Here is a 13,351-nt window from a genome sequence, read left to right on the forward strand (position 1 = left end):
TCCCCTCTCTCAGCCTGTTGTATCAGGCCTCACACGTCAAAACACAGTAGGTGACTGATGTCATGAGTGATGAAATCAAAAACATTACTGTGCACTTAATATCAGTGTGTTGTTTCCCGATTGACAGACAGCGGGAAATGATCCATACTGCTTTGTGGAGTTCTATGACCACAGGCATGCTGCTGCCTCATTGGCAGCCATGAATGGAAGGAAAATTATGGGTAAGGTAAGCTATCGTATCTACAGGGTGAGTGGGGATGGGAGGGCTTCAGGTGTGGTACTTTAGGGTCACATTCATATTCCATTACAGAGATAAGGTCTTCCAACTGGCATGGGTACGCTGCTGCAGCCGGTGTTCAAATCAGATCTTGAACACTGCCAGAAAATGACCTTGAGTTATAATTTTGGCTCCATCATTTTAAACGAATAGTCTTGAAATTCATGAACCTGTGATGTTTGGTCGCTAAGAATGTTGCCAGGATGTGACTTGAGATTTAGGGTTGAGAAGAAGTAAGTAGTGGCAAAAATGTATTTTAGGGTTTCATTGATCAAGCCAGGGCTGCACTTTCAAGAAAATGTTCAAGGCCATATGAACATTTACTCCAGCAGAAACCATTAACATTTAAAAGACCACAGGGCCTTATAAAATAATATATAAGGTATACTTTGTGGTGTAATAATGGTAGAGCTCCTATACTCAGTGCTAGGACATAAACTGGAAAGCCCTAATGAATATGATGCTGAACTGAGTAGCTACTCTCATGTGAGGTGCTCTGCAAATGAGTTTAGTAACTTCCAGTAATATCTGTATGAAATAGTTTGAGTCACACATGGTAGACTAGTTGCAGTTTATTCTGTTTAAAGATAATTGAGGTTGCACGATTTAATACGAGATAAACGTTCTTGTTCAATGCTGCTTGACATACACAGGATTCAAGTGAGGGGAAAAAGGACAGATCATAGGAAATAAGTAGCACATCTGAAGCCATTATAGTGGAGATTACCATGTTTTTCTGTAAGTGATGTAAACATACCCCACCTGGCCTGTTTTCTCTCTGTCCCTCTCCACAGGAGGTCAAAGTAAACTGGGCCACGACGCCAACCAGCCAGAAAAAAGATACAAGTAGTAAGTACAGCTGCTTGTTACGGGAGATAAACACTTGATTGGCAATTTGTTAGATACACCTATTTAAAACTAACACAGTCTAATATATTATTCTGGCAGTAAACCTGTTTTAACCAAAATCAACATGTATATCTTAATGGTGAATTTACTGAAGGACTGTTGTCCTAGTCTGAATTAGTTTAAGCAAGATCAACCTACTAATAAACTGCCAAATGAAAGTATATTTTAACATGAGTAATGTGGAAATGTCTGAATCCTAAATAGAAATCACAGGCAAATATTTACACTGCACCTATGCTTACATATATTCGTATGTAGTTGGTCTACCAGGATGATGCTGCTTTTATTGTCCCCCAATTAACAATCGTATTAAAATGAACTGACCCAGGTAGAACATCACAGTCATTGAAAAGGTATTTGCTGTAACAGATGCTACTTCTCTGCTGTTTTCCCCCTATAGATCACTTTCATGTCTTCGTTGGAGACCTCAGCCCAGAAATAACTACAGAAGACGTCAAAGCTGCTTTCGGTCCATTTGGCAGGATATCGTAAGTATAGTGCTAAAACTTACTGACTAAGTTTCAGTGGTTCATCTATTTGTTGGTCTACATACACTCTATGCGAGGTAATTAAAGCGTAAATTTCCACTGAAAGTGACTAAGCTAGCGGAGGTGGACCCACAATGGTGTGTCCGAGGGTCTGTAAATTCACCTTGTGGGAAGATATCAGAGGACATTTAGGCTAAAAGCGCAGTGTAAATTACCTAATTTCACGTAAAATATCAATGTCTGGGCTTGCTGAAACCTGGCTGACCAGCACAAGCAGTATGGAGTCTTGTCTTTTTTCTGTTTTATCACGTCTAAGTCGCCATTGACTTCAATTGTATTGGATTCGGCTGCATGCAACAAAGTTTACCCTTTAAACTCCAGAAATGTTTTGTGCACTCAAACAGTTCATCCACCACTCCATCGGCATAGCGGTGAGATAAGTGCATTTTAATTTTTCTGTGAACTATCCCTGTAAGCTGCTTTCAAACAGGCATTGAATCACGCAGTTCCTCCGAATGTTTTTTCTTCGGAGGAACTGCATGTGTCGGAGTGAGACGCTACATTGTGCATGCATAAAGGCAAACTGCGGGTAGACTCCATAGCCAATTCTCCGGATTTTACCCACAGGTCATGTCTGAAAACTGCTTAAGACAATTAAATTGGGGATAGAAACTGCGACTTTGCTTTGATATCAGGCATTAATATGTTTCACATTCCTGCCTCTTATCAATGAAACATACAAAATACAAGGAACCATGTGCGCATGCAGTACACGCACATATATATATATATATATATATATATATAAGGCCCTGCACTGCTCCAGATTTTTTTCGTTTCAATTAAGGAGGAAACATTGAATCAATTAGGTAGTTGCCAGCAAATAACTGCAATTGATTTTGACATTTTTTTATTTTTATTGTTTGAATGTGGATGTTTACTTGTCTTCTGTTACTGACTTGAATGTTTTGCGGTTTTGTTTGAACAAGAAAGACAATTTGAACATGTTGACCCAGTGTTTGCGAAACTGTAGGGAGTTCTTTTTCATTATTCAAAAATGCTACCAACCAAGCAATGAATGGAGGTAAATAAATGGTAGATAAAAAGTTAGTACCTTATGTACTTGCAGACTAAATTAAAGACACTATCTCCTTTCAGTGGAGTCTTCATGTTGGCTACATGTGATGTAACCGTGTTGTCGTGTTTGTCCACAGAGACGCTCGTGTTGTGAAAGATATGGCTACAGGGAAATCTAGGGGCTATGGCTTTGTGTCTTTCTTCAACAAATGGGTGAGTAGACATCATTGTGTCAGTACTGCTGTGTATGGGGGGGGGGTCTTAAAATGTTATTATTTCTCCAAAACATTCTCCAAGGACCAGAAGCATTCTGCCTTGTTATATAAAACAAAATACTACGTTTCACATTGGTACTTATTTATTTGGGTTCTGTGCTTTTATATTTTACATAACAAGCCTCCAGCTGATGCACCAACCAAATGCTTTCTTTGTTCCAGGATGCAGAAAACGCCATTCAGCAGATGGGGGGACAGTGGTTAGGAGGAAGACAGATTCGAACTAACTGGGCCACAAGAAAGCCCCCTGCCCCAAAGGCCACTTATGAAAGTGCGTAGGTATAAATGTGCAGTTCTTGCTTGTTCAAGATGTTGGATCACATGTTAATAGCGAATTTGTCTTTTTGTATTTTCCTCCCAGGTAATTCCAAGCACCTATCATTTGAGGAAGTAGTGAGTCAGTCAAGTCCCAGTAACTGCACCGTGTACTGTGGTGGAGTCAGCGCCGGCCTGACGGGTGAGGAGAAGTACGAGTATTGTTGCTACCAACACAATTATAATAACACTGACCAGATGACTGAGGAAAGCCCTTCATTAACCCATTAAGACCCAAGGCGAAGAGTAAAAACTGTTTTGTGAAAAAAGTTTTAAAATAACCAAGCATTGTTAAATAACGAACCCCTTAAAGCTGAGGATTTTCTGAAGAATTGCCAGCACTTAAATAACTTCAATTTGTTTGAGGCAGATAGAGACATGAAGAAGAAAAAACATTTAACCGCTTAAACGTTTGGATTTCATTGTAAATCATTGCCTTCCTGTAAAATGCTAAAACATAAAAAAAACAACCAGTAAACTGTCGGAGATCTTCCTCCTTCTCAAACGCATCGCTTGCCAACTGAGCCTTGGCCAGCATGTCAACCGGAATCTTCAACCTTGTAATTTCATCCATGAAACTGTCACTGTAATCTGCTACAATATGGCTCCACTCGCTTTGATCGTCAGCCATCGTCTGAAACATTACTTAAAAAATCTTTTGCAGGCTCCGACCTCTACAAAACAGGTCTGGGTGGGGGCTACCACAGAGCTGTCAATAGGGATAGTCAGGTCATGGGCGGGAGAGCCTTTCCCATTTCCCCTTGCCCACTAGAATTAAAACAAATCATGATGTATTTCATCAGCCAATTGTCTTGAGAGATGGCATTGTTAGATGATTCGTCTCATCCAGCTCTGAAGGGAGAAGCACACTAATTTTATGTGATTATTTTATAGCATCAATCAACAATAAGGCCAAAACTAACAGTAAACATATTAAGTATAATCTGTATATAGCTACAGCTTAATCTTTCCTGCATAGGACTCATTTGAAATTCTTTCTATTTGACTATTTTTGAGAAACTACTACAGAGACTTAAAAGAGCCCTTATTTATCAAATCAAAATCTGTTTATTGAAGGATTTTCTATATAATAAGTGCAGTGCTGAATGGACGTTCGAGAGACAGGAGGTAAACATGAGTTCAACAATCAACACCAATGTGTCCAGACAAACATGGATTGGGCAATATAAGTTATTTATTTATAAACCATGAAACCTTCCCAGTACCCGCCTAACCATCTATGTTCATCTTTATCACCTGGTACTCGGTACCTGCATAAACTAACACAACTTTTTTAATTATTAGTATTCGGCATATTATAACTAGTTAATATTTAAACAAATGTTAAACTATTAAACACCAAAGAAAACAGTAAATAGCTTCAGCAGTTGCCTCACTCAATGCTTGTATTCTGATATCTTATCCACCTTTTTTACTAGGTTTAAATAAATTCTCTACAAAAAAAGAAAACTTTTTGAGATTCTTTGGGTCCTAAATATCATTTATTGAGGTCTTAAAAAGCATAAAGTGTCATGTTTATAATGTTGCAAGTCCTTGCAAAATTAAGGCCACATGTGTTTTACTCAGAGATTATTTAAAAGCTTGGGGGTGTTATCAGCAGATCCAAGATGCCATGTTTCTCACCAACTCTTATAGTTTGATATCTTATGCTCCTCTTCTGCTTGTCTTTCAGAACAACTGATGAGACAGACTTTCTCCGCCTTTGGACAAATCATGGAAATCAGAGTTTTTCCAGATAAAGGTTATTCATTTGTGAGGTATGTGGGGACTTCAGATTAACCTTGCTTTTTCCTTTCCGCCCTTTTTCATCAACGTCAGTGAATGATACACTGGTTCTTGATCTGATGACTTAATTCTAAATAAATAGCTGGAAACACAGGGGATCTGGATTTTAAATAACCCTAACAATGAAACATCTTTTAGTGATGTGAGCAGCATGGGTTATATCCACAAGCAGGATTTTGGCCGTCAGTATTCAGTTTTCATTACTGATTAAGTGTTGACTCATGGTTTTATCTCACATGTGACCAGTTAGATGCTTGCAGTGCAGATGTTATAGGACAGCCTTTCTCCCAGTTTGCTGACAGATCTCCAGCATCGGTGTTCACCTTTTGCTGAGTAAATGAGGTACAGTGCTTACCTATTCCCTCTCTACCTCTATTTTTGTCCAGGTTTAACTCCCATGAGTCAGCAGCCCATGCCATTGTGTCAGTGAATGGCTCTTCAATAGAGGGCCACGTAGTTAAATGCTACTGGGGTAAAGAGACCCCGGACATGCTGAACCCGATGCAGCAGATGCCCGTGCCCCAGGTAAGGACACCAAATATCCCTCCTCTTCCTGAAGCTGCCTTAGCAGATGTCAGTCCGTGCACATGCATGTGTAATGGGGGCGTAGATTTAACGACCTGGACGATGGGAGGGTTTGGATGTATCGTTTGCAGTTTCTCAAAATTTAGCCTGTTCTTGCTAACTTTTCCAGGATTAGCAATCCTAGCTTTGAATGTTAGTCAGTCAGTTAGTGCTGCAGTGTCATGAGTGTGTACAACTTCAACAACATCAGCTGGTTTAAGACTGGTATTAAAACAACACAATGAAATATATTTTAAAGATTATATTATTAAATTATATTTCATTGTAACATCGGTCGGGTGAATTTATTTTGAAAAAAAAGGAGTTTTAGGTTCGTGTGGCTTTAAAGCTTGGATTCTCCTTGTGACACTCAGGGAAACGTTCGCTTTGTCCTGGCTTTAGTGGTGTTTTTAAAAGTCCTTCCTTGTATCACATGCTATCCTTTTTTGGTGTCTGCCTCCTTGAAGCTCACGTAAACCATGCTTGTACTATGTCCTACAGCAAAACAAGATGGGCTTCGCGGCAGCCCAGCCCTATGGCCAGTGGGGCCAGTGGTATGGCAACGGGCCCCAGATTAGCCAGTACGTCCCCAACGGGTGGCAGGTGCCAACCTACGGCGTCTACAGCCAGGCTTGGAACCAGCAGGGCTTCAAGTAAGTAGCTCGGTGTGCACAGGGCTCCCCTTCACCGCCTCCTCCTGCAGCACCAGAGTTCCCCTTCAACACCGGAGCAGCGAGAGCCAGCTCTGGCCACAGGAGGGAGCCATGACCTCCCTCCCCCAACCCCACTTCCCGCCCATCTGCCCTCACCAGCCCCTCATCTCTCTTATCATGACAAGATTAAGAAATGAACACACACACATTCACACAGAACTATCTCAACTTCAGTTTTGTTGTTACCCGTGTTTCAGTGTGTCAGTACAGTTCAATGTGACAAACGTATCTTAACAGAAGGGGTTTGTTCCAAAATATTTTTGTCTTGAATTTTCACACATACTTTAAAATCTGTCAGATATCCCAAACACAAATGTAAGACTGCCTTAAAGTAGGTAAAATCTTTTTTATACATTTCAAGACATTTAAAAGTAACAGAAATATGAAAAATGCTTAAAGCTCAGAACAAAGTTCCACTTAGATGAAGAATGCAAATCCCCTTTTTGTAAGATTGCCCACTGTGTGTAAGAACTGTGTTCTTTAAGGCTGTTCATTTGTTTTGTATGTCTAAATTCATGTCAGCTTTTTACAGATTTTCTTTTGATTCTTTGATTTATTTTTACATTTGCCTGTGAATTTGATCTGTACATGATTATCAGTGGGACATGTTAAATATAATTTGTAGATTATCAAATTTTGTTTTTGTTTAGACAGCCGATGTGCAGTGATGCTTTGTACACCAAAGAAAAATAAAAGAGAGGCCATTATGGTGTCGACAGTCTAACATTCTTGGCGAGCAGGTGTATGAATAGGCTGTGTACAGAGGTGTGAGGTAGATTAAAGTAGTGTGATTTTCGATGCAGTAGGAGTAAATGCACAATTCCTGAGACAGAGGGCAGGCCTCTCTCGACTTGAAGCTAAGGCCTTATCTTTTAATGGCCGTCATTCTCCACACTGAACTTAGAATTCAGTTGATTTACACGAATGATGAAAGACTTAAAATACGTCACGTTAATCAGGTGAGAATTTAAGTTTGTGGTCAAATGTCCAAGTGTTGCCAGAAAAATGAAGATAATCTACATGGTTGTAGAATAGTGCGACTACAGCAGTTGGGTGGGGGAAGGAAGGAATATTTAGCTTGCTGCGCTTGGCCTGTTTGCTCTTTGTCTGCTTTGTCCACCCATGTTTAATCAATCAACACTTACCTTTGGCCCTTCCAAAGCGCCCTCCACCTTCTGATTTTTGTTTTGTTTCCTTTTAATTTTTTTGCTAGCTTGATTTTTTGCCCAGCCTGCCTCACCCTCACAACCTCTGATAACTCTTGTTTGCCGCCTTGTCCTCATTCTAGCCTGTCCAGATTCTAGTAGCTCTAAAATATACCGTCCCTTTGGCTCCCTTTCGCCTTGTCTCTTCTAACCTGCTGGCATTTTGTCTTTCTGTCTCTCTCTCTCTCTCTCTCTCTTTACCTCATTTTTTTCGCAGTCACTTACCGGCCAGTGCTGGGTGGACTGGCATGGGCGCCATCAGTAACGGTGGGGTAATGGAACCTACACAGGGATTGAATGGGAGTATGCTAGCCAACCAGCCCGGTATGGGAGCCGCAGGATACCCCACACACTGATAAGTGGGCAGGGTGGGAGAATTGTCAACCATCAGCCTCTTATTGGCTGTACGGTGCCCCACGGGGCTGTGTAACACCGCCTCCATTTGTGGCAGGACTAGGACTTTTACTGGGATGTGGAACCTAATGGGAAGGTTGACGTCTGAAGGAGATGTAAATGGGATTTCATTGGGGGGTTGGAGTAACTGGGGCCAGGGAGGAGCTATTTGACCCACACCGGTCTTTACACCCTTTGTGGAAGGCAAGACTGGCCAAGAACCAGGGCTCTTACCATTTTTAAGTTAACTGTAAATGAGTATAAAACTGTAAAGGAGAAACTTTTGGATTTTTGTTTCTGGGTTTTACAAATTGCTTCCATTTTCACACATTTCCTCTCAGACAGCCACAGAGAGGTTTGTCCTTTTTTTAAAGAAACTGTTCAATTCTGAGTTGTGCTAAGTTATGAACCTTAGTTATTATTTGAGGAATGGAAATCAGTTTAATTTGTTCTCATTTTCTCTTGGATTAAAATCAAGTGCAGGGATTGTTGCCACTGCTGTTTCTCTGTAAGGGCAGATATATATTGCACAGTTTTTTCCTCTTGTACATGGACAAATTTGACTACCAAGAGTTTTCTTTTTGCATTCCATTTCTCCTTCATATCTTTCAGACAGCCTCAAAGCATTTTGCCACTTGTAAATAACCATTCATACATTCATTCATTTGAAACAGTGTAAGTAAAATGCTACTGTTAACTGTGGGTGCTTGCTTTTCTCTTTTGTTTTGATAACTCGACAGTTAACTCAACATTGTGCGTAGCAGAGTGGCACTATGAAACGTGACACTGGCACAGTGCAACACACACACACGATTCTTCCATGCAGGGATAACACGGCATTGCCATTCAGTGCACACTTAAATTCAAATGTTAAAAGGTGAACATGTTTGACACTTCTGATGTTTTTTAAATATCTATTGAAACGCCAGTATTTTATATCAAAAATCTGAGTGGATTCAACCTTTACACCTGCTCTTTTTGCCAGAGAAATGGAGAGGCCATTGTAACTGTTGCCTTATAGAGCTGGTTTCTTTTAGCTGACAAGACCCTCTTTTTAATTAGGCAGTGCCTACAGACATGTTCAGACCTTTGTGTTTAGAAAGGTGTTAGCCCTGAGAACTGATAACTCTGCTACTGTAATCAATGTTTTCTTGCTTTGTCCAATTAAAATGCTCATGCACATAAACTGCACTGTGTGTTAGTTGCTTTTTTCTCATGGACAAGTGGTTTTCTAGGAAACATTAATAGAGATTTAATAATGAAATGCTTTTTTTGTAGTTTAGTGCAAGAACCGCACACGATTGTTCCAGACTCTCCTGTACAATTAACCCTTAATCAGTATCTATGTGTCACTGAACATTATTTTCCATATGCGGTGTAGGTCTGCAGAAATTCTAAATCCATTGTAATAAATGTACTGAAAATATTAAAATTGCCCTCAGGTTAAAGCCCAGTTACCTCTCTTTGTCTTCATCCTATATTTATACTGTGTACATACTGGATACATTTAGTCAATGTCCACCTGAGGTACTCCTAGTTTGGTTCCAGAACATATAAGACCCACTCTTCGGTCCGGTACAGCTTCAATATTTTACCTTGGGGGTCCACTACATAAGGTTTACAACCTGTAATGTTCAAAACACATTATTTGTCTCACAATTCACTGCTGTGTTGTCTATTTCCACTGTTTGAAGTGCTCCGTTTTAGGTCTTGGCCCGCCTCCCATGACACTCTTTAATTGGGCTCCAACTGGGTGACATTTAAACACAGTGTTTAAGGTGCAGTTGTATTATAATTTAGATAAACCTGAACCTCACAAAAATCTGAAACAAAGTAGTAAAGGAAAGGGGAAAACCCAGAAGCTTAATATGGGCACTGTAATGAATGACAGTGGGATACAGCATCAGTACATTTAGGTATGTACATCATGTCATGGGATTCAACACCTTCTGTATACAAAGACAAATAGAACGATATTATTAGCTTGACCCTGATTCTCTAAAAATAGAGCGATTATTTTGCCTTGGCCATGTTAACATTTCAGAAACTTTGGCATATCACAGCAGGAATTTGGTTCCTATGAATAATATTCATGATGGCTGAATTCCACTCAATGGAGGCAGTAGTTTTGTCCATCCTGTCTCCCTGAAACACGTTTTGCTGTGTATTATTAAATAACAAACCCAAGTAAAGTGTAAACAGCCAGATATTTAGAATGTAGACTAAATTAAAAAATATATACTATAGTATATAGTAAAAATGTCAAAGGCCCCATGCTGAAGAAAATCTAAAAGCTTAATTGACAGGGCACACTGCCCATCTTTAAAATCTGTGCCTTAAAACAAGTTGTCAGGACTTCTGGAACTTATTGATGTAAACAAATCAGTTTTCACTGCAGCCATAGTCTATCGCTCATTAATTATTGATAAATTGATAAATATTGACGAATTGTTTTATACCTTGTATTACTGTGTATATATATATATATATATGCATATTTATTTCATTCCTATTTATTCAATGTATTCACTTTTAATGTATCAACTTTTTTATTGTACCCTCGGCACCATTGTAAATGAGGGTCTTATCCCTCAATGTGTCTTCCGAGGCTTAAATAAATATTCAATCAAAATTGTTGTTTCAACTTTAACAACACAGCAACAAGCATCACTACGTCAATAAGCAGACGTTATCACGCCAATATTGCAGTCTGCCCAAGAATAGAACTATTGAAGATGCTATTTGAATCTGACAGTCTGTTTAGCTCATATCAGCACTGATTGTAAATCGAAATTTGAATTTACCTGTGAGTTTCACCAAGATACAGGCTACAGTTTGTCAGCTGGGGTTGGCCTGGCCAATCAGACCAGAGGCTCAGACGGACACCAAGTGCCCAGTTGACAAAGCAACAGAGACAATTGTGATGATATTATACTGAGATGATTTATGTGAGTTAAAACCACAAATATATCTTCCTATTGTTTTAACCTTAAAAAAAGTGTAACTTTAAAAGGTGCAGTCAAGTGAGTCTTTACATTGTCACTGTTCTCAGCCACTGAAGCTCTACTATAGACACAGCTCTGACTTTAGTCTCAGAAACAGTAAAGAAGCGTCAGCTGCAGGTTCATCTCCAGCTCTTCACTCTGAAGTAGATGGACATGCATTTCACAGAGAATTGGGTCCCTACAGTCTCTATGATGGTTTTTATTCTCTTTCAAAAAATGAATTGAGCAGAGTATGAGTTCAGGCAGGTCCCAAAGTCAAGCTCAGCCCCAAACCAGCACATCAGCTGACAACAGCATCTCTCTGTACCAGCCCACATCAGCTGACAGCTCAGCTGATGTGACTTGTTTATTCAAGTCAAAGTACTTTTGATCAAACTGGTCCTGACTGAACTAAACTTATTTTAAGTGTAGTTCACTGGGTCACGAGATATTGTACATTACCAATCAGGTAATGTACGGTTAACGGTTAACCACTTTATGTATGCAGACGACCTAGCTTTAATATCCCCAGTAGCAGTGGGTTTCAACAGCTGCTTAACATCTGCACCAATTATGGGGTTGATTTTAATATAATGCCAATAAGAGTGTGGTAATGGTCTGTAGGACTAAGGATGACATGGATATTAAGTTCCCTGCCTTTCATCTTTCTGGGTAAACTCTGGGGGAGTCCAACAATAGTACCAAATACTTAGGGCATTATTACAGACACTGACTTTTTTAGCCCTTCTTTCCCTGTATATTTTTATGCAATGTATTGATTGTATGTATTGTTGTTGTTTTTTTCCTCTGTGTGCCTTGAGCCTATATTAAAGTTTATATACATATGCAAAGCATCACTTGTGGCCTCCAAGATGAGCATGGCCTATAAAACCCTGTAGATAATTTTAATATTAACTTTGATCTCTGCTTTTAATCAAAAGCTGTTTATTTCCTGCTTTTTGTCCTTCCCAGATTGACTTCTTCTCCAGATCTCAGAATGTAGTTGTCCATTTTTGCACTAGATGGCGCTCTCAGCCCATATGACCGGCCTGGTTTTGTGGAGCAGGTGGCTGACTTTGCTGTTATTTAGCACAGTGCCACCCAAACCATCAGTCAACCTGTCACCATGTTAAATGACTGTCTGTCACATTCAGGTGTGTGTGTGTGAAAGAGAGAGAGCAGACAGTAGTGTGTTTGTGTGAGGGAATCAATTCACTAACATAAATAAAACTGTTATTATCTGCGTTCTTATCAGTCTGAATTATTTGTCCTTTGTTACCTTTTACCTATTGTATATCAAACCCTGAATTATGTGTGTGTGTGTGCGTGCCAGCTCTCCTCAGTCAGAGTTATTGTGTCTCGGACAGCAGTGCAGTCTGACTGGCTGGAATAACAGGCAGCAAGAGCTGACAGGCTGATAAATGGTTTGTCTTTTCACAGCTGCTCAGCCAGGACCCGACTGGGCTTTAATGGTTGGAGAGTCTGTTAGAGACGGAGACAGAGAGCGAGGGAGATGTCAGGAGATGAGTTAGTGAGCATATTACAGCTGAAATCAATCAAAGTGCTCTTTGAGCCTGTCCTGCTTCACTCCTCTCAGCTTCTTCAACTTCTGATTTGTGTGGTCAGAATGCTTTATGCAGAAATGACAAGAAGTCACTTTGTTCCTGTGGGGCAGAGAGAATATACTGTAAACTTAATTTATGTTTGTGGAAAAGTTGTTGTGGATGTTGTCCTTGTCATGTCTGCACCAAGGGGGTTATGTTTTCACCCTCCTGGATATGGAGTTATTCTATATTTTCCTTGATTTCTCAGAGAAGAATGCTTAAAGGGGCAGATTTCTATGGGTTAGGGTTAGGGTTAGATCCAATTCAATCTGGATCTAGTGAATTTAAATGTGGTTTATAAGGTGTCTGTCGGACCTTGTTGGGTCATTCTACTCTGTGAATACATTTCAAAATGTACAATCCTAAGTATACATACTCAGTGACTGAGGGATGGGTTTATGTCAATATATAACCACCGATCTGGTCTTTTTCCTCGAATTGTTATTATTGTCATATATTATTTATTAATTATTGACAAATTGTTTTATACCTTGTATTACTGTGTATATATATATATGCATATTTATTTCATTCCTATTTATTCAATGTATTAACTTTTAATGTATCAACTTTTTTATTGTACCCTCGGCACCATTGTAAATGAGGGTCTTATCCCTCAATGTGTCTTCCGAGGCTTAAATAAATATTCAATCAAATTAAGTTGTTTTTGACAACTCTGACATTTTGGCTTATTTACTTCATCTGTTTAGATAAGTAGATAATTGTGATATGTTTAAATTA

At 39.5% G+C, this 13,351-nt stretch overlaps 1 protein-coding gene across 1 annotated transcript in view; it reads left to right on the top strand.

The window, feature by feature from the left end:
- LOC133001532 (cytotoxic granule associated RNA binding protein TIA1-like) overlaps positions 1 to 9,208 on the top strand; it is a 10,515-nt gene extending 1,307 nt beyond the window's left edge. Inside the window, exons 3-12 of the mRNA XM_061071132.1 lie at positions 128 to 226; positions 1,072 to 1,126; positions 1,587 to 1,674; positions 2,889 to 2,964; positions 3,189 to 3,297; positions 3,388 to 3,483; positions 5,035 to 5,119; positions 5,534 to 5,672; positions 6,213 to 6,364; positions 7,847 to 9,208. Of these exons, the coding sequence (XP_060927115.1) occupies positions 128 to 226; positions 1,072 to 1,126; positions 1,587 to 1,674; positions 2,889 to 2,964; positions 3,189 to 3,297; positions 3,388 to 3,483; positions 5,035 to 5,119; positions 5,534 to 5,672; positions 6,213 to 6,364; positions 7,847 to 7,985 (1,038 nt within the window). The 3' untranslated portion in view covers positions 7,986 to 9,208. The remainder of the gene's footprint in view (positions 1 to 127; positions 227 to 1,071; positions 1,127 to 1,586; positions 1,675 to 2,888; positions 2,965 to 3,188; positions 3,298 to 3,387; positions 3,484 to 5,034; positions 5,120 to 5,533; positions 5,673 to 6,212; positions 6,365 to 7,846) is intronic.
- The last annotated feature ends 4,143 nt before the right edge of the window (positions 9,209 to 13,351 follow it).

This window comes from Limanda limanda, chromosome 5 (genome assembly GCF_963576545.1).
Source record: "Limanda limanda chromosome 5, fLimLim1.1, whole genome shotgun sequence".
In the NCBI taxonomy this organism is placed as follows: domain Eukaryota; kingdom Metazoa; phylum Chordata; class Actinopteri; order Pleuronectiformes; family Pleuronectidae; genus Limanda; species Limanda limanda.